A 25,191-nucleotide genomic window follows, 5' to 3' on the forward strand; every position below is an offset into this window, starting at 1 on the left:
GCTGGGTCTCTGCCTCACAGAATGTGTCACATCTTTTGTCCCCTCTTTCCTCTGAGCTTATCCTTCCTCCTCTAGCAGTTTTATGTTGCTGCCCATGGAGCCTCAGGTCCCCCAGGTGCTTATGATGGCATGAGAGGTGCACCCCTGGTAATGTTGGGGCTCATCCAGGTGCAGAGCTGGGATGGCTGGGTTCTCAGGCCTGGGGCTCTGATTCCTACTACCCTAGGCCTGCAGTTGCTGCGAGCCTTGGCCTCAGGGCAGCTCAGTGTCCCACAACAGTTTTCTGTTTTGTTTCTCCTTCTTTGAGGAGGTGGGGAGCCCTACATTGGCCCTGTCTTCTAGCAGTGAGACTGGCTTGTAATCCCTTTTTTTAAAGCTTTGTCCTAGAGTCTGAAACCCAGAGCTGAAGCTTCTCCCTTCCTCATGGCTTTATAATTCCATTGTTTCTGGTTCTTGACATGTTTGTTCACTTATAAGCCCAAGCCTCTGTCTTTTCAGTTGTTTGACCTTTAATTTTATCTAACTAAGTTATCACTTAATGTTTGAATTGGAGAGGATGGAGAGGGTGGTTTAGAAAGAGAAACATCCTGACTAGAAGTGCTTCATGGATTCTGAAGCTTCATGAAATCTTATGAGTTATGGACTCTGCCAGTTACTAAATATATGATCTTGGGCAAGTCTCCTCATCTTTTAAGGCAGTTATTTCCTTTTCTGTAAAATACAAATCTTAATAACTAGCTTGTTAAAAGTTTAAAAAAATGCCAGTAACTTAATTTAAGTATAGTGATTACCTCTGGGAGGAATGTGGGAAGGAATGGGTTTGGGAATGGAGGTATCTACAAAGGCATTTGTAACAATCTCTTTTTTTCTTTCTTTTTAAAAAAGATTTTATTTATTTATTTGACAGAGAGAGAGATCACAAGTGGGCAGAGCAACAGGCAGAGAGAGAGGGGGAAGCAGGCTCCATGCTGAGCAGAGAGCCCAATGCAGGGCTCGATCCCAGGACCCTGAGACCATGACCCGAGCCAAAGGCAGAGGCTTAACCCACTGAGCCACCCAGGCACCTTTTTTTTTTTTTTTGTAAACTTTCTTTCAACCAGCCACCCCATCCCCCCCACCTTCCTCCTCTCTAGCAATCCTCAGGTTTGTTACCTGAGATTAAGAGTCTCTTACGGTTTATCTCCCTCTCCCCCTCTCCGGTTGTTTCATTTCTCCCTCCTTACCCTTATGATCCTCTGTCTTGTTTCTCAAATTCCTCTTATCAATGGGATCATCTGATAATTGTCTTTCTCTGATTAACTTATTTTGCTTAGCATAACACCCTCTAGTTCAATCCACATCATTGCAAATGTCAAGATTTCGATTCTTTTTTAAGATTTTATTTATTTGACAGACAGAGATCACAAGTAAGCAGAGAGGCAGGCAGAGAGAGAGGAAGGGAAGCAGACTCCCTGCTTTGCAGAGCGCCCAATGCGGGGCTCAATCCCAGGACCCTGGGATCATGACCTGAGCTGAAGGTAGAGGCTTTAACCCACTAAGCCGCCCAGCTGCCCCAAGATTTCAATTTTTTGATGGCTGCATAATACTACATTGTATGTACATTGTATAGACCCTGCATATATATATATACCACATATTTTTTTTTTTTTTTAAAGATTTTATTTATTTATTTATTTGACAGAGAGAGAGAGATCACAAGTAGGCGGAGAGTCAGGCAGAGAGAGAGAGAGAGAAGCAGGCTCCCGCTGAGCAAAGAGCCCGATGCGGGGCTCGATCCCAGGACCCTGAGATCATGACCTGAGCCGAAGGCAGCGGCTTAATCCACTGAGCCACCCAGGCGCCCCTACCACATCTTCTTTATTCATTCATCTGTTGATGGACATCTAGGCTCTTTCCATAGTTTGGCTATTGTGGACTGTAATAATCTATTTCTTAAGCTGGATGGTAGAAACACAGATATTTATTTTATTTTAATTCTTAAACTGTACAAAAATATATATATACTTTTTATGCATGAAATATTTCATAATTTTAAAAACATGTCCACACTGCCATTTTGAAGGTAAATGAGGTAACATATGAAGGTGATTTGTAAAGAGTCAAAGTAGGGAGCAGATACTGGGCATTACTTTTCCACACAAAGCAGGCTTGAGCTGGAACATAGGCCCAACCTTTGAAGGAGGTTTTATTTCTACAAGAAAGGGGGGCAATAAATTAAGGGTTATTTACATGGAGGTGCCATGAGGGGAGCAGTGGTGAGCCTGCTTCCTGGCTCAGGCTTTTCAAATCTGAGTCACCTGCCCAGGCTCTGAATGATGGTGATACAGCCATGGGAGCTGGTACAGCGTTGTAGAGATGGCTGGGCTTCTACCTGCCCATTGCTGGGGTCAAAGGTGAAGACCTTGTCGGTGCTCTCCCCGAGATCATCCCGCCCACCAAGGATGTGGACCTTCCCATCACACACAGTCACACCACAGCTCTCCTGGATAGACAAACAGAAAGGTAATCAGCTATGGGGTCCAGTGTGGGGCTTTCTCTATCCCTAACAGGCCAGGCCAGACAATAAAACCTTGACCCACAGAATACGAGCAGGCAGTCTGCATGGCAGAAAGGCAGGAACTAGGTGGATCTGAGTTCAATCTCTGGCATAACCCTTACTAAATGGCATTAGACAAGTCACTTAAGCTCTCTGGGCCTCAGTTTCGTCCCCTGCAAAGAAGAATAATCGTACCTTCTTCATAAGGTTGCCATGACAGTTAATGATATTAAGCATATGAAGCATTTTACATAGTGCCAGGAAGACAGTAAGCACTCCAGGAGCAGTGACAGCCATCACCATCACTGCCACCACTACTGTCCTGAGATCTCAGACTCAGAGAAACCAGAAATCTCAAGCTCTTAGAATCACTGAAGGTCAGAACTGGCAGGGAACACCAATCCAACCACACCCCTATATAGTTTCTTTGGAGTTTCGGGGAAGGGTACAAGAGATAGGGGAGGCCAGGAATGCAGGGACCAGAGCCTCCAGGGCCAGGACCTCCCTACTCTGATATAACTAGGGCAGGGGAACTTACCAAGTCTCTTCTCTACCTTGACCTCCCTGCAACAGGCTCCCAGCTGGTGGCCTTCAGGACAAGAGACTACAGGGTCATTTAGACCAAGACCCTCATCCAAGGCTAAAGCACTTGGAACTGGGGTTCCATGCTCTACCTTAGCATAGCTTACCTGGTAGCCTTGGGCAAGGCCTCAGTCTCTCCAAGGCTGGTCTCTTCATCTGTGGAACACAAGGCTGATCATCCTAATGAGGACAAAGCTAAGAAACTATGTCTAATTGCCTAGCATGGAGTCAGACAGACTCACAACCTCGGAGTTCCACATTCTTAGACCCAGGACTTTGCTCTCCTGAATGGAACCAATACTAAGGGTGTGCCTGGGAGCCTCTACTTACCACAGGGCTGGGGAGGACAGCTGCCTCTCCCCAGACATCTGTGCCAGGGTCATAGGTGAAGATTTTGCTCATGAGGCCCCCCACCACATAGATGGTGCCTTCAAGGGAGACAGCCTCGAGACACCGCTGTGAGAAAGGTGCTGGAGATCGCAAGCTCCATCGGTCCTCCTTGGGGTCAAAGCACTGCACCTGAGGGGCAGGAGAGGCTGTAGTGAACCCTCACCACCTCCCCCACAACACCTGCCCTGCTGTGCAATCCTCCCACCTCCCCAGCAGGGGGACTCATTCAGCATGTTTGCTTCTGTCTACCAGATCTGAGCTAGCATATGGGGGTGGAGGGGAGGGCAGTGGAGGCCCACCATCCCTGCCCTCAAGTGTGCTCAGTCTGGTTCTACATTCTGGCCCCCGCCCTGGGCTGCTTTTGTCCAAAGCCTCTTCATCTTTCGGGGTCCAGAAAAGGTCTGCATCCCAGGAGGTGGGAGTACCATCTGCACTAGTGCTATAGAAGGTCCTCAGAGAGCAGGCCCAGCCTAGAGAGATGCATTTCTTATTGCGTACACTGTCAGCCCTCTTCTCTCCCCCTGGTGCTCTGAGCTCATGACAAGATTCCAGCTGGGATGTCTTGCAGTCCCCATTCCTACAGCTGTCCACAGGCTTCCCAGGCCCACCACTGTTCACACCTTCCAGAGTTTCTGAGGGCTTCTACTATCTGCATGTTCACCTTTATTCTGTTAACTCACCTGTTTTCTCGGAGACACCTGTAATGGCCTATCAGTGCTGCAGCAAGGGGCAGTTCCCCCAGCCAGCCCCAGGAAGGGGTGTGTGTGTCGGGGGGCAGTGGGAGGGGTGTGGGATAAGGAGGGAAAGGGATCCTATTTGGGGAAAGATTCAAATCCCAGGACCACAGACTTGTGAGGCCATCAGGGGAGGGAGGAAGCTGCTATGAAGATTAATTTTCATTAGCAGAAAGCCTAAATATCCAAGAACAGAAAATTTGGTTGCTAGACTATGGTTCATCCACTCCATAGTCTATTACTCATTGAAATAATGGCTGTGAAGAGTTTCTAAGCATGTGGAAAATGCTTACTTTTAAATGAGAATAAAAAGAAGAATGCAAAATTTACTAACAGTAAGAACACACAACTAAAACAAACACAGAAGTAGATTCAGAAGCCTGAAAGGAAGTGCACCAAAATATTAATAGTAGTTATCCTTTGGTGGTGGGATCATGGGTGATTTTTTTTCTATTTCTCTGTGCTTTCTAAGTTTTCAATAGTGTGGGGGGCTTTTTGAATGTTTTTGAATGAAGGAAAAACATTTCAATTGATCCCACCCTTGCCCTAACTTAATTTTTAAAATCTATGAAACCCATATGGCACCAGCTCAAATATTCGGGTCTGGACCCACTGTGTGACCTTGGGGTCATGTCTCTGAACTCACTTCCTTGCTGAAACCCAGGGTGTCAACTCCTCAGGGCTGTTGGGAGAAAACAGACGAGGACATGAAAGTGCCAACACTGTGCCCAGCACACAGCAGGCTTCCGGCAACCTGTCCATGCCCACCTTGTTGGTGCTGACACCGTCCTGGCCAGCACCCCCGATCACGTAGATCCTGCCCTCGCAGGACACCACTGCCGCCGAGCTCACGGCCTCGGGGAGCGGCGCCGCAGCCGCCCAGCTGTTGGAGAAGGGGTCGTAGCGTTCTACACTGCGCAGGCGCCGCAGACCATCGAAGCCGCCTACCACGAACAGCTGCAGATGAGGACAAGCAAGGGTAGGATGCTGAAGGCTCTAGGCCTTCTCTGTGTCTCAGCCCGCTGCCTCCGATACGCACGGAGAAACTATCACCGGACCCACAGGAGGTACATCCCAGCACTGCCAGCTCCTGGGCAGCCTCCCTTAGCGGGCTTCTTCTATTAACTGGGAGTAATGATATCCACCTCCGGGATGGGTATTAGACCTGTCAAATATCCGACACCAAGCTGATGCTTAATAATAGCTAATAATTTATTGAGAGTGTATCACCTTACTTAAGTGATCCTAAGAAGCATTTTTATTTTCTGAATTCAAGATGTAGCTTACAAAGATAGATTTTTTTTTTTTTTTTAAGTGGCTGGTCAAAATTCACACCTAGTCTGGTCCCACAGCCCACACTTTGACCCCTGACTACTAGGCTGTGCTGTTAGCATAATTAGTATTATTAGTAGCATTATCATGTAACTTCGGACAAGTATCTTTTTTTTTGGTGCTTGAGATCCCATCTTTCAGGGAGACTGTCTTATAGGATCTTGCCCAAGGAAGTCCATTGATCTGTGCCTTGAGCCACAGGGCAGTAGCTGCTGTGTCCCTACCTGCCCCTGCATGACTGCCATCTTGTGCCTCCACCTGCCCTTGACCAGCGAGGCCACCTTGATCCAGGTGTGCAGAGGGGTGCTAAACATCCACACATCACGGCTGTTGATGTGGCCTCCTGGGGAAAGAGAAGCAGCTGTTGACTCCAGACCCTCTTGGGGTCAACAGGACCTCTAAAGACCTAGAAACAAGGGCCCCCAGATCCAAAGGAAGAGTTAAGGGTAGACAATGTACTTTGAACAAATGGTGGGAAGGTGTGAATTAGAACAAGGGGTGGGGAGTTTTAAAGGGAAAGGCCTGAGAGATTTAGGGAGAAGGAGATGATCTTTACTGGGTGCCTTATGGTGGTATGCCAGGCTCTGTACTCTGGGAAGCAAAGAGGGGGCCACTTAGAATTCAGCTGGAGAGAAAAGTAAACAGTGTGCCCAAAACAAGCATCAGCAATGGCCTGGGGGCAGAGGGAAAGCAGAGCCACCTGCACAGGATGAGAAAAGGTAGAGAGTGATTGATTCAGTAACCCTGCCTCATTTCTGCCCTTACCTTCATGATTTCATGTCTGTTCTCACCCCTTCAGGTGTTAAGATTATTGTACCCAGTTTACAGACAGGAAACTCAGATATGGCTTAGAGACCAGGAAGGCCCTGTGAAGGCCCCATAGCCTTTCACTCTAGTCCTTCCAATAACCAGAACCAGAACTTCTAGTCTCCCAAGTTGAGCACTGTGGGGTTAGGCCTTGGAATGCAGACTGTGGACTCTTCTCTATTCCTCCTGGAGTTACTGACCAGCGACTCACCTCTCAGAAGCAGCCTTCCCGGGACAACCCTGACTGCATCCCTCAGCCTGAGCCCATGACTCAAGCCCCAGCTCTGTTTTTAGCCCTTGCCTCTGTGTATTCCCACCAGCACCCAGCAGAGGCCCTACATGGTGTTCATGCAGCCTTGGATAAGCTGTCCAGTAATAAGTGTGGCCTGGATGGTCCCTGAGTCCCTGGCTCATTCTGCTGTTCCTTATCCTTCCCAGACACTGATAGCTCCCCACAACAAGCGTAGTCTACCTGGGCCGGGAGTCAAAGCCTCCCTGATCCCACTTGACTCCCTTTCCTGCCTCATCTACAATACCTCCCCTCCTCTCCCAGACGCATTCAACCTGCACTTTGGAGACCTGAGCACCTGGGGTTCCTTTCTTCACATTCCTGTCTTCATGCCTTTGCCTATGCTGTTTCCTCCAGATTTTCAAGGTCCAGCTGAAAAGTCTGGTGGTAAAGTGAAGTCTCTGTCTACCCATCTCCAGGGGGGCAGGGCCTGTTTTATTCTCTCTATAGGGCCTGACTCTCAGGGAGGGCACAATCCACTGGTATCAAACCAATCCGTGTTCTTCCCTTTAACCATTTTTGAGATAATGGGAAAATTCTTAACCTCCCTGTAAAATGGGATTGTAGCAGAAATTGAGTAACTTATGTAAGCTGTGTAGCATAATGTTCTGTACATAGTTGGCTAGAGAAAGAGAAGTAATTAATAGTAATACGAATCAAAGTGGACATTGCTGACAGTCGGGGTCCTACCAATGACTGGCCCTGCAGGACTACATACCAGCTCAGCCAATAGCTGTAGGTTATCAGGGAAAATCCCACCCCCACCTCGCAGTTGGAGAAAAAGGGAGTGGCGTGAATGAGGCAAAGAGCCAATCCTGCGGGGCTCCCGCTGCGGTCCTGCCCTCACCGGAAACATAGATGTCATTGCGGAGAGCACAGGCAGCGAACTCTGAGCGTGTGTAGCCTGGGAGGCTGGGCAGTGGGGTCCAGCGCCGGCTCTCTGGATGGTAGGCGTCGGTGAAGGGCAGCTTCAGGAGCCCCTTGCGGTTGCAACCGCCGATGACCACGATCACTTCAGCTAGGTCCATGAATCTGGTGTGGGGATAAGCCCAATGCCCGTTGACCCACACCCAAGTTTTGGCCCTCTCTCATCTCTTTGACCACACTGTACCATCCTGCTGCTCTTCTGTGCTCTTATGCCCTTTTGCACTCCCTGCCCGCCTGTCTCATGCTGGACTCTGCCACTTCTAACCTCCTTCCCTAGTATCGATGGGAAGACCAGTCACCAATCCTTAACCCCAATCTACCGACATCTAAATTACAGGGAAAAGGATCATTACAGAGTCCTTACCTAGAGAAGTCACCTCGTTTAATCCTTACGATAGTTTTATTAGGCAGGGGTTTTCCTCCTTTTGCAGAATGGGAAACTGATGCTCATAGACTTTGGCTTGTCATGAATCATGGAGCCAATAAGTGAGAGAGCTGGAATTCAAGCCCAGGTTGGCTGCTACTAACCCATTCTCTTTACCCTTTTCTGCCCTTCATCCCCGACTGCTAATTCTGCTGCCTCCCTCCTACTATAACCATTTCTTAAACCCATTCCCTAATCACTAATTCCATTGGACTAGCATACACACCCCTTCAGTAAAACATTCTTCCCTCCCACTAACCAACCTCTCAGGCTTCTGACTCCACCAGAATTTCCAAGTCACGCCACCAGCTTCCTATCTTATTCCTTTGACAAATACTGAGCACTTTCTTTGTAGCAGGCCCTGAGCTTAAGTGTTGGAGACAGTGTGTTAAAACAGAGGCTTCTACCCCCTGGAAGATGACAGCTTGTCTTGGACTACTTCAACCAAAGTCTGGCCTGACATTCCAGGGGTGGGAGAGTAAGTCTCTTTCATTTTTTACCAGGCCCTATTTTTAGGATAAAGGGTATTTCCAATTACGGGACACCCAGCACAAGATCTGCACAGGAGCAGCACTCAGAATTATGGATGTATGGGAAAAAGGAGAGATGTGTGCAAGGTGTGAGATCCCTGCCTCTCCCCCACTGGGCTGTGAATTCTCCAAGGGCAGAATTCCTAATACCAAGCCCATGAAATTTGTACTGAATGAATGAGCAAAGCCCATTCCAGAAGCACGATTAAGTGATTGAATTAAAGGATGCCACAAGTATGAATGGTTGCAGAATTGGGGATGAGGGCGGGTGGAAGGCAAGGGGGCAAGGAGCCGTACCTCCGCGGCCGGGCCCGCAGCGTCCCGGCGTCGTGGCCCAGGATGAAGCAGGCGCGGGCCTCGAGCAGCAGCGGGCGACACTCGCGGCTGGCCTGCAGCAGCTCGTCCGCCTCCACCTTCTCCAGGAAGTAGGCGGGCGCCAGCAGGGGCAGACGCACGTGCTCCAGCAGGCGCCGCAGCTGCCCACGGCGGGCCGGCGCGTCGTGGCGCACCCAGCGCATGGCCGCCTCGAACACGGCCTCCTCCCGCGCCACGCCCAGGGCCGGGTCGGCCAGCAGCGCCGCCACTTCGTCAGGCGCCAGCTCCAAGAAGTCGGCGTGGCGCGCCACTTCGACAAAAGCCTGGCGCAGCACGCGGCCACAGCGCTCGGCCAGCGAGGCAAGCGAGAAGGCGGCGGCCACGCGACGTAGTGCCAGACTATTGGTGACGCGCAGACGGCCCTCCAGGAAGCTGGCGCAGGCCTCGCGCAGGCCCGCCACGCCCAGCCGCTCGGCCAGCGCCAGCACAGCCGCCGCCTCGTCCTCAGCGCGCAGCTGCACGCCCGCGCCATACACGTAGTCGAGCACCACTGCCAGCGCCGCCGCCGCGTCCGGCCCCGCCTCCGAGGCCAAGGGCGCCAGGGGCACCACGGGCAGGCCGCGCTCCGGTTGCCCGCGCTCCGGTTGCCCGGCTGCAAACAGGCTGCGAAAGTAGGCGCTGCCCGCGCTGAGCGCCGCGCGGTGGCATGGGAAATCGCGGCCACCGGCGCGCAGCACCACGTCTGTGAGGGTGCCGCTCCGCCGGTACGCGTTGAGAGTCTGTAGAACGCGCTGTGCGTGGCAGGACCCCGCGCACGGCGCCACGGAGCCGGGCTCGGACTCCTCCAGCAATGGGCCCTCCAGCATCCTGCCAAGTAAAGAACACCAAACAGCGTCGGAAATCCGCCTGGTGGGTTGGGAGAGAGAGCAGGAGGCCCTTCATCCGTTGGTTCCGTCGTTTGTTCCCTGGTTTACCCAAGCCGGCATGTGTGAATGTGATGCACGTGCTTTCATTTACGCAGCTGCTCTTCCTTCCATCCCTTGATCTGAGTCCTAATGACTGCAGTGATCTAGTCCCTGCCTACTAGAGGACTAGGCCCTGCCTTAGCTATATCACCTCCTTCCTCACACACTTCAGCCATATTATTCTTTCTGTTCTTCAGACTCGTTAAATTGTCACTATCAGCAGGAGACAGATGGCAAGCTCTCAAATGGGATAATTTGAGGGTAGTCTAATAAGGGAACGATTTACAAACACGTAGACAGTGTTTAGGACCTCCCACAAGGGGTAAAGCAATGCCCGTGGCCGCCAACAGCAGGGACACTTTAGCTCTCTAAGGTCCGGAACAGAAGGACTGGGAGCTTACAGGAACCTGCACAAAATACCTGTATAGGAAGGGTCCCCTGACAGGAGCTGCAGAAGGGATTCAGACTACCCCACAGAGACCTAGTGTCGTGTGGGGAGGAATAACTGTGCTCCTCGTCACCCTGTTCTGTCTCCTGATCCCCTTAGGTGTTCCGCGCTAACCAAACCCTGATTTTTAAAAAATTATATATATATATACATATATATACATATATATATATATACATATATATATGTATATATATGTATATATATATATAATAGAGAGTGTGTGTCATGAAGGAGCTGGGGGAGAGACAGAGGGAGAGGGATGAGCAGACTCCCCGCTGAGTGTGGAGCCCGACACTGGGCAGGATCCCAGGACCCCAAGATCATGACCTGAGCTGAAGTCAGACGATTAACGACCAAGCCACCCAAGTGCTCCCAATTATTCTATTTAATATCAGCTTCTCCTACAGCAAGTGCTCAGTTAATATCTGTTTAAGCAGAGTGAATATCTGACATATATTTAGAGCCTTTTCTGTGCCAGGTAATGAGCAGAACAGGCATAGACCCTGCTCTCCTGGATCTCACAGCTTGGTGTGGGTCTCATGGGGTACTGTGGGAGCCGATAGAAGGGGCACTAGTCCCTGTTGGAGGGGTCAGGGAAAGTAGCCCTGAGGAGGAATCTTCAGACTGAGAAGCATTGGGAGAATAAGCCTGGAGAAGGGAAGTGAGTGCAGGGAGGACGTCTTCATTTAGAGAACAATCTTTGCTAAGGCCCAGAGGGAAGGAGGGCAGGAGACTAGAACCCAGTCTGAGAGCAAAGTTAGCCCTCTCTCTAGTGAGTTCTCTCTGTGTTCTCAAGGAAGCACTGGGCCAGGGGGATAGAAGGAGCTGGCTCTAAGGACTAATCCAGGTTCTATACCTGCCTCTGTCACTGACTCACTGGGCAAGTCACTCTCCTTCAGTTTTCTCCTCTGAAATGGGATCGTGACGCCCACCTCACAGCATTGTTGCAACACTTGCTTATGAAGTGGAATATGAAGAGTGCTAGGTACATAGCACAGACTCAGCTAACACAAGAGGAAGGGAGCACTTCAGGTGTGCTGGCTTTTATGTACATAATTTCGTTTGATCCTCACAACCTTTAGATGCCCCCGTCCTTTGTTAAGTTTGTCCTAAGGAAAGAAGCACACAGGAAACTGGCCCTTCAGAGGTTGCTCTGAAGATCAAAGGAGGGGTGTTTGTGAAAGCACTCTACAGACTGGGACACGGTACTGGGCTGGTTATTATTTGATAATTATGAATACGCAGTCTCTGCTTGCACACCTCCCTGGGCAGGGAGCTCACTTCTTTATGTGGCAACTTACTCTAGGGGAGCAGAGCTCGGCCCTCTACCTCTTGCCTCTCCCTCCATCTCCTGGTCCCAAGTGTTCTGCTGCCTCTGAGACTGCTTTGCCCTGGAGGTCAGATCTGGCTTTCACTGTTCATGCCCCAGTCATCCTGGGTGGTGTATCCCCATGTCAGGACTATAGAAATGAGCTCCCTGGTGGGCAGGGTCCCGGGAAGCTAACTATGCCCAAGTAGAGGGGCTGGGCCCTGAACCCACCTGGCACCAGACTCTGCATGTCTAGGTACTCAGCCATACTTGCTAGGGTGAGGGCATCTCCTAAGCAGCAGCCCAGGACCAGCTGAGGGAGGTGAGAGAGGTCACCTAGAGCATGCTGCCCCCAGTCCATTCTGTGCTGGCTGCTTGCCAAGAAAGCAGCCAGCCCCTGAGCTGAGATCCAGGAGGGTAGGTTTCTTTGGGGGTGAAGAGGGCCCTCTTCCTGCAGCACAAGGGGCTGGCTGCGGGGGGACAGGGAGTCGTCTGGGAAGTGCACCAGTACTTTTTCATTCTTTCTACTGCTATCTACTGTGCCAGGCACTGTGGTCACACTGGGACCTTGGACAGTTTCCAATCCTGGGGATTCCCAGTCTGGGGGCTGGAGGACCCAGTTGCAATGTGGATAGTAGGGGTTCCCAGCCCGGGCTCCACTGCACATTCTCCCGTCCTAGCTAAGAATCTAGGTACCTCCAGCCAAGGGTCCTGATGCAAACTAAGAGGTTCTGCCCCTAGAAGTTGGCATGCCCCCTTGTAGCTTGTTCACACCCACACCCAGTCACACGCACACAAACACACACATACTCAGCCTTGTAGACACCACACAGCCCTGCCTGTTCAGGGGCCAAGTCCCCGGATGTACCTGGCACTTACCTGGCCATGGCCTCACCCAGGTGCTCTGCAGCTGCTGCTGCTCCTGACCACTCCTGTACGTCCTGCTGCTGCACCCTGGCAGTCTGGGCTCCGGTGTCCTTGCCGCTCTGCCTGGACTCCTGCTCCAGCTCAGCTGCAGGAGGACAAAGGGGCTGGACGCCAGGGGGGAGGGGGGAAAGAGGAGGGGGAGGAGGGGACGCTGGGCTTTTGTTCCATTCTTGGGCCAGCCCCAGGAGGGAGGGAGGGAGGGAAGGAAGGAGGCGGAAAGTAAGCATGGCATTGACTGTGCATGCATCTCGGGGATCCTTGTACCTGTTTGGAGGTGATCTGGCCCTGGCCCTGCCCCTGAATAAAAGCATGGATGTGAAGGTGTGTGGGGGGCCTGCCCTAAGCAGTTGGAGTATTTCTGTGAGGGTGGCGGTGTTCCAGGGCCCCTGTATGTGAGTGTGGGAGCACGCAGGGACGTGGCGGGTGTGACTGTGTGGTTGCAGGTGTGACTCACACCATGGCTGGGTAGCTTAGGGGTCTCAGATTCCCTCCTGCCTCTGTGAGACTCTGCCTGTGTTCCTGTTTGACAGCAGACATTGTCATAGTAGGACTTCATGTGTCTGGTTGTCTGTCCGGTGTGTCCATCTTTGTGTCTGTGTGATCCTGTGTGTGATCATATAGGTCTGTCCATGCAGGAAAGGGGGCTGTGTCTTGTGGCCCGTGCGAGTCCTACGTCCGTGGCATGGTATGAGTTGAGGTGGTTTTCAGCAATGGACCCGTATTGGAGGGGACTCAGTGAGGGGGCCATGGTGATATGGAGCAGGCCTGGTTGGTGTAGATGAGAGGAGGCAGCTCTGGGCTGGCCTGGCCTCCAGGAGCCAGAGGAGGTCACCCCATATGATGGTCCCAGATCATTTACTGCCTCCACAAAGGGCCACAGGGCCTGGTGTTTGAGAGGCCGGTAAGATTTGCCTTCATGGAGGAGGTTACTCTGATGAGAGCCTAGACAGGCCCGGGACACTTGGGGTCTGGTCCAGGAACTGCTGTGCCCCGCCACGTAGCCCTAGGCAGATCACTGCCCATCCCTTGGTCCAGCTCTTCATCTAGGCAGGAGGGAGGCGCACAGTTCCTGCCCTGCCGTATCTTATTGAGTTGTTGTGACCCTCAAGGGGAGGTTTTTCAGTGAAAGCTGTGTGCTGTGTGGAGTCCGTGAGGCCTGGGTGCTGCAGGAATGTGGCCTGGCCAGCTTGGATGGGCTGAGTTTATGGAAGGAGCTGTGGTGCAGTCACTGTGATGCTGGCCAACTGTGTGTCCTGAGGCGTAGGGGCAGCGTCTGTTTCGTGTACCCCATGCCAGGGAATGGTATATCTGCTTTCTCCCTAAAGAAGGAGTGTGTGTTGCTGGGCGTCAAAGGACAAGAGAGATTTGGGCCCTTTTATATCTGTACCTGGGAAGGAGGGCCGTGGAGCAGGTGGAGGGCAGGCTCTGCCTGATAGGGGCCACACCCCTGAGGTCCAAGGCAGGAGGGAAGAAATGGGAAGGGAAGGGGTCCCATCTCTGGTTTTCCTGCAAACAAGGCAGTCAGTCTGTCCTTTGTAGACAAGTGGAGAATGTGGGGGACGGCATCAGGAAGGTGGGGTTCTCAGTAACTCTTTAGGTCAAGCGGTATTGATCCCTGAAGGATCAGGGATGTCTCAGATAGCCCAAGTGTGGCCATGAGCCTGGGATAGCCTGGCCGGGAGCACTGATAGGACAGGCAAAGGCTGGAATGAAAGGTCAAATCCATTTTCCTGGGTGCGTCGCCAGAGGCTGGAGCAGTTACTGAGGCATTGTGGGTGGAGCAGTGTGCCCCATCCCTGATCCAGCCATTCAGGATTCCCCTTATACTTCATGCCCAGGGAGAGGGGGTAGTTGACCTCTGTCCCAGGAAGGGATGCACTTGGCAGATGTTCAGTAGGAGGAAAGGAGGGTGAATCCCCTCACGCAGTCCTAGAGGTTAATGCGGGGTCCCAGTCTGAATTCCAGCATTTGGGAGGGGTTTCTTTTCCTTTCCTCCAAGAAGGTGCCAGAATTGCTCAGACCCCAAGAATTCTATCCAGAAGACCCCTATTTGGAGAAGAGAGAAATTTCTTGGAAGCACCTCAGGAAGCCTCCATGTGGCTGTGAGGGGACCTGCTAGTTCTGCCACCCAGCCCTATATCAGACCCAGGAAACTTCCCCATCTGCCTTGCCATTCTGGCTGGTTACAGAGGCCATGCATCCACTCTGGGGCCAGAGCTTGGGTGGGCTTCTGGCTTTGCCCATACTAAGCTGTGTGACTTTGGATGGTCACTTTACCACTCCAGGACCGTCTCCCCCCACCACAATATGGGGATTCTAGAACCCAACCCCAAGGCTGTTCATGAAGTCGCAGTGTCCTGGTGATGCTGGGTAGGGGTCCAAACACCCTGCGCTCTTCCATTCATTTCTGAGAATGCTTCCTCCTCAAATCATTGGCCTCAAACTGAATCCCAAACCCAGCAAACCCTATCCCTTCCCTCCCACAGACCATTCAGAGACGACACATGTTAAGATGGCAGCTTTAATCATATTGGCCGAGGCCCTCAGGCTTGCTCCACTGTAGACCTCCTTGGGCACATGCCCACTGTTGGCCATGCCTAGAACGCTCTTCCCAAGTACCACTGCCCTGTGGCCACTGATGCGGAAACCTGAGGCTGTGTCAGTCTGTGGATCTCTTGGGTCTCTGTGCCTGTCTGCCTTAGAGACCTGCTGGAAACTTAGGTCAGGGTTTGTAAAAGTAGCCTTAAGCCTACCCTTCTGGCCATTTCTAGCTGCTCCTGGGGACTTGGCTCGGTCCTTCTCCCAGGGCAGGGCCAGTCGTGGTATGAGGCTGGTTGGGGAGGAGTGTCTCCACCACTGCAGCAGGCTTTCCTCCTGGGCTGAAAATCCTTGTGCTTTTGAGACCGACATGAAGAACTGAGCTGCTGGGGGCAGAGGCCTAGCCCAGGCCCTCAAGGCAGGAGACATGCAGAAGTCAGTTGCCTCTGAGCATAGACATGTGGACATCCAAATTCTCAGCTGCCACAGGGGCCAGGGCATAGTCCAGTGACTCAGCAACCTTCCAGATCAGGATATAAGGGAAGGCCTCTAGGGGAGGGCCAGGCCCCAGGCCCCAAACTTTCCAGAAGGAGCCCCAGGCCTGCAGGGACATCTGCAAGGTTGGAGTTCTGACCCAAGCGGGCCTCAGGAGAGAGGAGAGCCCCCTCCAGGGGAGGCCATGGCTGACAGAGGGCTGGAGCCAACGAGGAGGCGGTGGAGCCAGCTCCCAGTGCTCTCCCCATGCAGACATGCTTCTGCCAGCTCTTATGGGTTCCCTGATCTCCATGTTAGGTTCAGGCTGAGACAGACAAGGTTTCAGCTAACGCCCATTCCGGTCCGTGAGAGTCTTGGTACGGCTGCCACTCCTTCGGTGATCCGCAGGGGTGGAAGCACTGGTGGTGTACGTGTCGTAACTGTGGTCTGAGCATCCAGAGAGCTCATCGGAGACCTCCATGCCGTCGCTGATCTCTGTGGGGCCAAAGGATGGCAGAATGGGAGTGGGGAGAGTGGGGTCAGTGAGGATGGCTGGCAGATGCAGTGGCAAGAGTACCCTGCAGCAAGCCCTGGTCAGGCACTTGGAGGCTGATGAGATCACTGGACTTGGGTCTGCTGCTGAGTTGGCTTTCAAGGCCCTCCTTGGACTCTGCAGACGCTCAGTCTCCTCTCCTCTGCTGTTCCGCCTTCCAGCCCCAGACAATCATCTGTCCCCTCCTGACCTTTGTGCCCATGTGTTTATTCTACTCAGGGCCTTTGTACACATTGTCCCCTCTCCTGAGAGTGACCTCCCTGTCAACACCTCCTTTTCTTAAAATCTGGCTCAGTTGTTCTCATCTCTGTTATTACCACCTCCTAAAAGCCTCCCCTGAGCCCCCTCAAGCTGGAATGGGGCCTCCTCATGGCCCCCCGAGCTCCTGTTTCCCCCTGCCCCATCACCTCTTCTATCGTCCCTACCTGTGACCCCACTAGCCGGAGTACATGCAGCACAGTGGGGAGGTCTGGGCATCTGTGTCTTGCTGTCTGGTACAGCACTGGGCATAGAACAGAGGCTCAGAAAAGGTCTGCTGAGTGGAGCTGAGCCCACCCTGAGGGGAGGGGAGGCTGAGGGGCTCTGTAAAGGACTTTTCAGCCTGGAGTGGGCAGGGTGGGGGAGGACTGTGGCTGGCCTGAGCCTGCCCTCAGAAGGTGCTCAATGAATGGCCTTTGGCACTGAAGGATGGGGGGCCTGGAGGTACAGAACCTGCCAGGTCTAGGGGCTGGCCTGTTTTTTCTGCTCATTCTCCCTGCTCCTTCTGACTTCTCTGGGCCAGGCTGTAGGAGCCTGGGCACCCCAGGTGGGTGCCTTTGGCCCCTCGTCCCAGGAGCTCCCCAGTGTGGCTAGAGGGCTGCGGGTCACCAGGGGAGGCACTCCAACCCACCCTTAGTGCTCAGGGAAGCTCCTTTTGAGCCAAGGCAGGAGAATACAAGTGCCCCATAGGCAAGAATCTGGGACTCCTAGGCACCTAACACAGTAACGAGTTCATCTGTTGAAGGAATGAATAAATAAAGGGGTGAATGAACGAGTGGATGTTCACACAGTCCCAGGAACCAGACCCCAAATCAGTCGCCCCCACTGGGGTGTCATTCATTCAGACAGTGGTTCCTGAGCATACCTCTGGGCCAGGTGTGGTTCTAACTGTCAAGCATGCTGTGAAGGAGTGCCAGTCCCTTTTACAGAGGAGTCTGATGCCAACATGCTTTCGTTCACCTGTCTAGTTGGGGACAGAGCTGGGATTTGAACCCCAGCCCATCTGGCTTCTAAATATCCCTCAAATCTCTCCTCTCCTCTGTGTTCCCACGTTCAGTCTCTCCCGAGTTACTGGTTTCTTTGCCTCCAGCTTCCCCCTCTTGTCCACCATCCATACTTGTTATAGGTGGAATTGTGCTCTCCCCCAAAATCATAGGCTGAAGTCCTAACCCCCAGTACTGCCAGAATGTGACTTTGAGAATAAGGGTGTTGCAGATGGTAATTGGTTAAGATGAAGTCATTAAGGTGGGCCCCAGTCCAGTCTGCCTGGTATCCTTATGAAGAGGGGAGATTTGGACACATAGATGCATACTGGGAGATAACCATGTCAACACAAAGAGGACCACCCACAAGTCAAGGAGAGAAGGACCAGATCCTTCTCCCATAGCCCTCAGAATTAAGCGACCCTGCCAACACCTTGATTTTGGACTTCCAGCCTCCAGAACAGAGACAATAAATTTCTGTTGGTTAAGCCCCCCAGCTTGTGGTGCTTGTTATGGTCCTACTGTAACAAGGACAGACCTGCCCATGACCTCGCTCTGCTTTCAGGGTGAGGCCTGAGTGTATCCCTAGTGCCTTGCTCGGGTAAGTGAACATGAGGCCACCCCTCATGCCATATGGAATGGTGGATAGTTCTTGGTACCCCAGTAAGCCATAGCCCCTCACTACCTCTGAACATTGGCTTTTCCTGCCTGGGTACCCTTCCTTTCCTCTGCTCAGTCAGCCTTCATCTCCAACCCACTACCCAGGCTCCTCCTGTGCGACCTTCCTATTCCAGCTAGGTCACCCTGCAAAGTGGGCCCCGAGACCCTCACTGCCCCAGAGAGCTCTGATCACTCTCTTCTGTTACCCCACTCTGGCTCAGCATGCCCGTTAGAGCTCTAGTGGCACCCAGTTTTCTTTTCTTTCTTTTTTTTTTTTTAAAGATTTTATTTATTTATTTATTTATTTGACAGACAAAGATCACAACTAGGCAGAGAGGCAGGCAGAGAGAGAGGGGGAAGCAGGCTGCCCACCGAGCAGAGAGCCCGATGCGGGGCCCGATCCCAGGACCCTGGGATCATGACCTGAGCCGAAGGCAGAGGCCCAACCCACTGAGCCACCCAGGTGCCCTGAGCTCTAGTGGCACCCAGTTTTCTATGTATTTATTTATACAGCTCCCTCTTCCATCAGACTGGAATGTCAATGGGGGCTTGCAGCCAGCAAGAGTGAAAAATTAATACTTAAGGTGTATAAACCAGCAGAGAGAGGTGAGACATAAAAGCAGCCCCTGCCCACCACCCTTGGGGCTGACAGCCACGGGGTCTGGAGCTGATGACCACGTGAGGAGGGGTGTGAGTTTCTCTCTGTGTCTGTGAAGCCAGGGGCACAGATGTTTGTCCATGCTATCTGTGTTCCTGCCTATTTGTGTCACCTGCAGGTGTGTGTGCATGTGGGGGGCTGGAGGTAACCAAGCCCATGGCCTGCCTCAACTTGCAGGGCTGCCTACCTGAGAAGATGAGCTTCTCCTTCATGATGCTGACGTCCCGGCTGGTCCGACGTACTGCAGCACTCAGCATGATCTGCTCAGGGTTGTAGCTCCGTATGCCGCCCAGGCGCCACCTGCAGAGATGGCCCACGGGCACAGGTCCTTTCCCACCCTTCCCTGGAGCAGGGTCTTGTCCAGTCCCAGAGCCTATCTGGATTTGGCCTGAGAGACCGGCAAGACTCTTGTCTGACTACAGATGGGGAAACAGAGGCCCAGATGAGGGCAGAGCTATAGGGCTTGAATCGGAGTCTACTGACTCTCAGCCAGGGCTCTCCGGCCTCCCCCTTGTCCCCGGAACCCAAGATCAGGTCCCCTTGCCCCGAAGATGGTTTGTTTGGGGCTGGGGAGTTGTGTGTCAGGTGCCCACAGTTGCACACAGACTCTGAATGGGACAACTTGGGGGAGAGCTTGGCAGACATGACTCTGACACCCATCTGTGGGGTACACACCAATCTCAGGGAGTCCCAGCTGCTGGATCCTCCAGCTTCCTCATCAGGGCCAGGCTAGTGAAGCCAGAGGGGAAGTGAGGGAGGGAGAGGAGGCTGTGGGGGCCTTGTCTTCACAGGTTCAGAGGCAAGGGTGTCTGGGCCATAGGCTGCTCTGCTCCAGCAGCCCTGGAGGAGGGGCCTCTTCCCTCGTGGGGAGGCGGGAATAAAAGGAGGCTGGCGGGCAAGAGATGGGGCTGTGCGGGACATGCAGGGGCCAGGCCGAGCCGGGGACGTGGATTCCTGTGCCCAGCCCAGGGCAGGTATTGCCTCAACAGGTCTTGCCCTGCAGTTCTTCTCAACCAGCCCCAAATCCCTGGTGTCCAAACTTAAGACTTTTCCTGCAGACTAGACCAAAAGATTCACTGGACCTCCACCCCCACTCCCACCAAGAGAAGCAGGGGTCAGCTTGGAAATAAGAACCCAACCCCCCCAGGCACTGAGTCCTGCTGGGGTGGAAGGGGGAACCCAGACTCCATGAGAAATCAGGTGTTTCCAGATGGGGTCAGCACAGCAGAAATGGACAGACAGATGGACAGGCAGGTGGGTGAATTAAAAGAGCAGACAGACAGGGGAAAGCAAGAAGCAGAGGGGAAGGCAGCCTGTGGTCTGGCTGGGCTGGCTGCCCTACATGTCCTTGAGGGCAGCGACTGGGTCTCTCATTTGTCACAGTGTCCCTGGCGCCAACCTTAGTACCTGCTGTGTGACAGGTGCCCAGGGTATCTGTTGACTGTATGGGTGGAGGAAGGGGGCCTGCAGGGAATGGCCTCCCTCAGGGTCCCCCTCCTCTGTCAGTCCTCTCCTGACCCCCATGAAGACCATGTCATGGCCCTGGCTGGACACTGAGAGGGCCTGGCCTGTCCATTCCAGCACTTGGGCCACCTCGGCTGCCCCCTAGCACCCTGGGGCTCCGACAGTGAAGGCCTGGCTCCTTGCTAGAGGCCCAGCACAACAGCAGCACATGGGGGCGTCTGCTGATAGAGAGGATGAAGGAAGGACCAGTACGTGTCCCTTCGCTGAGCAATGTCCCTCAGCCAGGGAGCAGTTTGGGAAGCTGTCACCAGGAGGGCCAAGGCTTTGGACCAAGGTGGGGCCTTGGATCCCCCGGACCTAGGACTCATGTTGGAAATTCATAGTAAGCCCAGGAGGAAGGAGTCATGCCAGGGTCTCTGCAGCCAGGTACATCTAGGACAGGAAGCTCAACCACTGGGGGGTTCCCCCAGGGGAAAGCAGGGAGGCTGTGTGTATAAGGTGGGAGGAGTCGGGTAGGAGGCAGAAATGGGGAGTGAGAGAGATTAGAGACACACAGAAAGATAAGCAATGATTCAAGAGGCAAAGCCCAAGGGGAGACACCGAGAGATGGGAAGGGAGAGACAGAACTTGGTAGGGTTTGCTCGGGGCAGTAGTGAAGGCCCCTCCAAGTGCCAGCCTTGGGAGGGGTGGCCAGGCACAGTCCCTCCCTGGAGGGAGCTGCTTTGGTGCTGAGAGAGGCCAGGTCAGCCACCTGCTAGGAAGCACTGGCTTCCTTTCATCCACAGAAACAGCAAGGGGAACCGGAGGGAGGCCACACATGGTGAGATGGGGAGAGGAGTGCAGGGGACAGCAGGAGGCATCAGGCTACCAGGGGAGGATTCTGGGAGGGTGGCCCACCAGGGACCCTGACCCAGGCATAGGCTTGGTGCACAGCAGGTTTTCGGGTGGAACTGGAGAAGGGGATGGTGAGGAGGAGGGAGAAAGAGGAGCAGGAGAGGAAGACCACACCAGAATTACCTGATCAAGTGATAGCTGTGAGAGGCCAGAGTGCAGCAGAGAGGGGGGTGGGGAGAGAGAGGAGGGACATGCGCCGGATCAGAGCGGTGAGTGACAGAGAAAGAACGTCAGTCAGGAATAAAACAGCCAGTTGTTTGTGGCCGGATTGGGGGCCCCTGCCTGGCCCTAAGCCCTCCCCCAGACAAACCCCCCACTTCCCCGCTGCCACCCTGACAGGCAGGAGGTCTCCAGCATGGCACACCTGAGTGCTGAGTGTTGGTGACAGCCCAGACCCTGGGGAACAGGTGAGGACACAGCCGGAGAGGAGCCCAACCCGCCTGAGTCCACAGAGCAGGTCATGGCCGAGGCTGGCTCTGGGCTCCCAGCTGGGTGCTCATTCCAGAAGCTACCCGTGCTGGCTGAGGAGGAGGGGCTGGGGGGCCCCCGCTGGGCAGTCCTACCCTGAACAGGCTGCCCAGGCAGGGCTTCTCCTGGCCACGGGCTCAGGAGGAGGGTTACCTGGCTGGGGCAGGGGCTGGGTCTGTGGGGCACGCAAGGGGGTCAGAGCCCACTCACTTCTGGAGCACGAAGATGCCGATGATGAGCGTGAAGGAGATCAGGTCCGCGGTCACCCACATGAGACAGTACTCATCAGGGGGCTGTGGACAGATGACCCATGGCCAGTTTTCAGTTCTGGCTGGTTCATACCAGACCTCCAGACTGAGGTTCCGTGGGGAGGACGACCCCACGTCACCATTAGGGAAGGGCTACGGAGGATCTAGAGGGGACTTTGGGGCTTGGGGCCTTGAGATAGTATTTAGTAGGTGTGGGCTCTGAGCACTGTGGGCCTGTGTGTGTAGCATAAGAGACACAGTGGTCAGGGTGAAGGGGGCATGTGTTAATAAGCTTTGAGAATTTGTGTGTTTAAGGGGGCTCTGAGTGGAAGGGGAGTAAATGGAAGGTAGACAGCTGAATGTGGAGGTGTAAATGCAGGTGCATGTGTGGAGAGGCGTAGGGCATCTGTGCGGGTGTAAGAGTACGGGTGTCACCGTAGGGTGTGGAGTGCAGGGGCTCCCCCTCCGGGGGCCAGGGAGGGCAAAGCCTCCAGTGCGGTCAGGCCTCCCGGGCCCTTGAGCTCAGGTAAACTGGAGGAGGGATGGGGCTGCGCCTGGAGTCCTTGCTGTTGGTCAGCTCCTGTGACCTGAAAATGCGAGTGTCCTCATTGCTGCTGCTGCTGTTAGTAAGTCACTTCACCTTGTCCTGAGCAGAGCCCTTGGAGGTTTGTAAGGACAGTGGGCAGGTGGATGGACACATCGTCCATAACCTAGATTTGGTTCAGTGAGCCTGACACTGTCTCAGCCATAACAAGACCCTTGGACTGGCTATCACGTCCTCAGGGAGGTGGCAGTGGAGCACAGCGGGGAGGTCAGGGGTGCCCCGAGCGACTGGAGCTCAGGCTGTCAGGAGAGCTTCGCTCAGCCAGGTAAAAATTGGTTTTATTTGCTGTACTCTCAGAATAGCATATAATGTCCCCTATCCTTGTTCTGTTGTTACTCTTTTTCTAAGGCCTTCCCTTCCTTTAAAACACAACATAATCAATCCCCAAAACCCAAGCCCCAAGTAGTAGTTTACTTCTCTAGGGCCATTGAATGACGTTGTTCTCCCCATGGGCTGGGCCCAGGTTCTCCCCACCCGCTAGCGCCTCAGTGCAGACCGCAGAGGTCATGAAAATCCTCCTCCCATGCTGCTCCCCACTTGAGATCTCACCAGAGAGCCCCAAGCGTGGAGCCTGCCCCCACCTCATGCCCCAGGTTCTCTCGACACACCCCCAGGGACCCGCTGCCCCCCCCATTCCCCAACTCACCATGATCCAGAGCGGGGAAGGCACCTGGGACAGGGTGTGGGAGTTGTCGGACGTGACGGAGGGGACCCCCGCGCACCACAGCAGGGAGAAGAGCCAGGGCGCATTGACTGTGTAGAGGTTCACACTCAGGTTCCAGGACGCATAGTCCCTGTGGGGCAGGCAGATAGAGGCGGTCAGCCCTCTGAGGGGGGCTTCTGGGCCCAGCGTGGGACCCCTTTATGAACCCACTGTCCTCATAGCTGTCCCCGAGAAAGGAGTCTCCATCCCCAGAGGACCAAGCTCAGACAACACCTAGACCTGATACTCTCGAGCTCTACTCTCTGAACCACGAGCCCCAGAGCATCCGACCCCCACCCCCACCGCGTGAGCTGGGGTGGGTACCTGAGCTCCTGGCGGGACACCTGAGTGTAGCGCAGGTTCAGCCTCTGGATGTGGCCTCTCCGCAGGCTGGCGGCTGCCTCCTTGGAGCCTGAAGTCTGCTGGAAACCAGGAGCCACCTTCCGCACGAAGGGCCTCTGCCAGTTGGGCAGCCACATGACCTGCAGGCGGGAGCAGGCGGCCTCACCTGGGGTTACAGCGTCTACCCCTCCTAAAGCTCCTGGGAGGGTTCAAGGCGATGGGATGCGGCCCACGGCGAGGCTCACATGTAATAAGCATCTACAGGGGACAACGTGGTCCAGCCGAGCCTGTGAAACTGCTCTCCCTTCCGGACCCCTGTCCCAAGACTGATAACCCACGTCACTCTGCAGCTTGCCACCAGTCCCTTGTGCTGCCACGAAGTGGTTTCTGATTTCTCTGATCTCCGAGTGTGAGTCCGCAAGGATGCGGAAATAGCAGTGTTCCAGAGAGCCTGCTCCTGCCCACTGTCCACTCTGAAGGCCTTCCTTTTTTCCCTCTGGACCCTGGGCTAACCTGTCAGGAGGGCAAGGGGTGTGCTCCCCCTTTTTGCCCTGGTGGAAGTGGAGGTCTGGGCGGGCGGTGTGGAGGCGGGGGCCTCACCTGGTGCTGGGGGAAGCCAGAGTGCAGCAGGGCGTCCAGCGTGGCATTGAGGAAGCTGCTGCGGTAGGGGTGTTCACGAGGTGGTTCTCGCAGGTTGAGCAGCAGGGTGGCGTTGCCCTTGGCCAGCTCCAGGAGCTCTGCCAAGCTGCAGATGGACTGGTTCTGTGCCTCCCTGTGGTCGGAGGGCGAGAGGGAGCTGGCCGTCCAGAAGGGGTCCGTCTGGCAGAGACAGGGGTACACACGGCTACATCACCAGCACCCCCAACACTGAGGGGCTGCTGGGGCACAGGGTCAGGTGATCTTCTGGCTGGGGCCCTGTGGGGGGCGTCTAGAAGACCCCAACCCTAGCTTACCCACGCCACCCCGGTTTTCTGGAAGTCATTTGCTTGGGACTTCTCCCAGACGCCTGCACATTCTCCTTTAGTAGCATTTCATAGGAACCAGTCTCCCTCTGGAGTTTCACAAAGTCACAGTTTTTACCTGTTAACTCTCATCATTGCCGTCAACTTTTTCTGACGGGGAAGATAGAACCAGAACAAGCAGTGACGACCACGCCACATGGCACTCGGGCTCCAGCGGCGGGAGCTCAAGCAGGCCTCTAACTGGCCTGGCTGCAAGTCCCTGCTGCTAGGGTACTAGCGGTCCTCTGAGCTGCTGGCCACCCCTGGCCCCCTCATTCCGTGGGGTCCTGCCTGTGTGGTCCATGCCTAGGGCTGGGACAGGTAGAGCCACACCTTCAGGAACCACTGGCCAGCATTGAGCCTCTGCAGGATGGTCCAGTTGAGCATGGAGGCGGGTCTGCGGGCGAGCTCTGGGAACTCCTGCTCCACGTTGGTGGTTCGACGTAGGGTGTTGTCGTGCATGAGGAAGGGCACGCCGTCCAGGCTGCGGGAAGGTGGGACCCCCAAGTCACTGTCCACCCAGGTCCCTCACCTGCCTGCCAGTGATCCCTCCCCAACCCCCACACACTCCTTCCCACCCACGTACACCAGCCCCCATGGGACCCAAGCGGGCTTTGCTTCTTTCTGGGCCTCAGGCTCCCTCTGTGCACAAGGTGGATGGGGTGAGTCCCTCTGGCTTTTTGTGAGGGTTAGAGTGGGATAGCAGAAAGGTGCTACCTCATTTGACAATGGGAAAGGCAATTATCTAGCTTAAGCCCACTAGCGCGGGAAGTGGTAGAACTTGATGAGAACCCAATCCATGTGATGCCATAATAGGACAGGACA

The 25,191-nt window shown here is 54.2% G+C and overlaps 2 protein-coding genes across 10 annotated transcripts in view; both read right to left on the reverse strand.

Moving 5' to 3' along the window:
• Nucleotides 1-1,558: 1,558 nt before the first annotated feature.
• KLHL35 (kelch like family member 35) lies at nucleotides 1,559-12,579 on the reverse strand. 4 transcript variants are annotated; one of them, XR_009402470.1, is made up of 8 exons: nucleotides 12,471-12,579; nucleotides 8,849-9,733; nucleotides 7,518-7,702; nucleotides 5,799-5,917; nucleotides 5,011-5,199; nucleotides 3,449-3,637; nucleotides 2,230-2,482; nucleotides 1,559-1,937 (listed from the first exon to the last, which is right to left on the reverse strand). XR_009402470.1 is itself a non-coding variant. In XM_059391339.1 (8 exons), the coding sequence occupies exons 1-8, from the start codon at nucleotides 12,476-12,478 to the stop codon at nucleotides 2,457-2,459; spliced, it is 1,650 nt and encodes a 549-aa protein (XP_059247322.1). In that variant the 5' UTR covers nucleotides 12,479-12,579; the 3' UTR covers nucleotides 2,375-2,456. The 4 variants fall into 4 exon arrangements, 3 of the variants coding, with proteins under 3 accessions (XP_059247333.1, XP_059247311.1, XP_059247322.1); XM_059391339.1 differs by lacking the exon at nucleotides 1,559-1,937 and adding an exon at nucleotides 3,226-3,274 and having other exon boundaries at nucleotides 2,375-2,482; XM_059391350.1 differs by lacking the exon at nucleotides 2,230-2,482.
• A 2,444-nt stretch (nucleotides 12,580-15,023) lies between these two features.
• The window catches only part of GDPD5 (glycerophosphodiester phosphodiesterase domain containing 5), an 83,368-nt gene continuing 73,200 nt past the window's right edge, over nucleotides 15,024-25,191 (reverse strand). For 5 of the 6 annotated variants that reach the window (XM_059411044.1, XM_059411016.1, XM_059411026.1 and 2 more), the window contains 8 exons: nucleotides 24,700-24,850; nucleotides 23,966-24,184; nucleotides 23,348-23,505; nucleotides 22,967-23,114; nucleotides 21,679-21,761; nucleotides 21,124-21,138; nucleotides 18,830-18,942; nucleotides 15,024-16,025 (listed from right to left, as the gene is read on the reverse strand). In XM_059411044.1, the coding sequence (XP_059267027.1) occupies nucleotides 15,877-16,025; nucleotides 18,830-18,942; nucleotides 21,124-21,138; nucleotides 21,679-21,761; nucleotides 22,967-23,114; nucleotides 23,348-23,505; nucleotides 23,966-24,184; nucleotides 24,700-24,850 (1,036 nt within the window). In that variant the 3' untranslated portion in view covers nucleotides 15,024-15,876. The remainder of the gene's footprint in view (nucleotides 16,026-18,829; nucleotides 18,943-21,123; nucleotides 21,139-21,678; nucleotides 21,762-22,966; nucleotides 23,115-23,347; nucleotides 23,506-23,965; nucleotides 24,185-24,699; nucleotides 24,851-25,191) is intronic. The other variant, XM_059411064.1, reaches the window with a different exon arrangement.

This window comes from Mustela nigripes, chromosome 1 (assembly GCF_022355385.1).
Source record: "Mustela nigripes isolate SB6536 chromosome 1, MUSNIG.SB6536, whole genome shotgun sequence".
NCBI lineage: Eukaryota > Metazoa > Chordata > Mammalia > Carnivora > Mustelidae > Mustela > Mustela nigripes.

What these genes read in the sequence shown, in the direction of transcription:
- KLHL35 (XM_059391328.1), bottom strand. An exon ending in CTGCGGGCCCGGCCGCGGAG is followed by an intron (nt 7,703 to 8,848) that starts GTACGGCTCCTT and finishes TCCCCACACCAG; the next exon opens with ATTCATGGACCTAGCTGAAG. An exon ending in TGGCAGTCATGCAGGGGCAG is followed by an intron (nt 5,200 to 5,798) that starts GTAGGGACACAG and finishes CCTCATCTGCAG; the next exon opens with CTGTTCGTGGTAGGCGGCTT.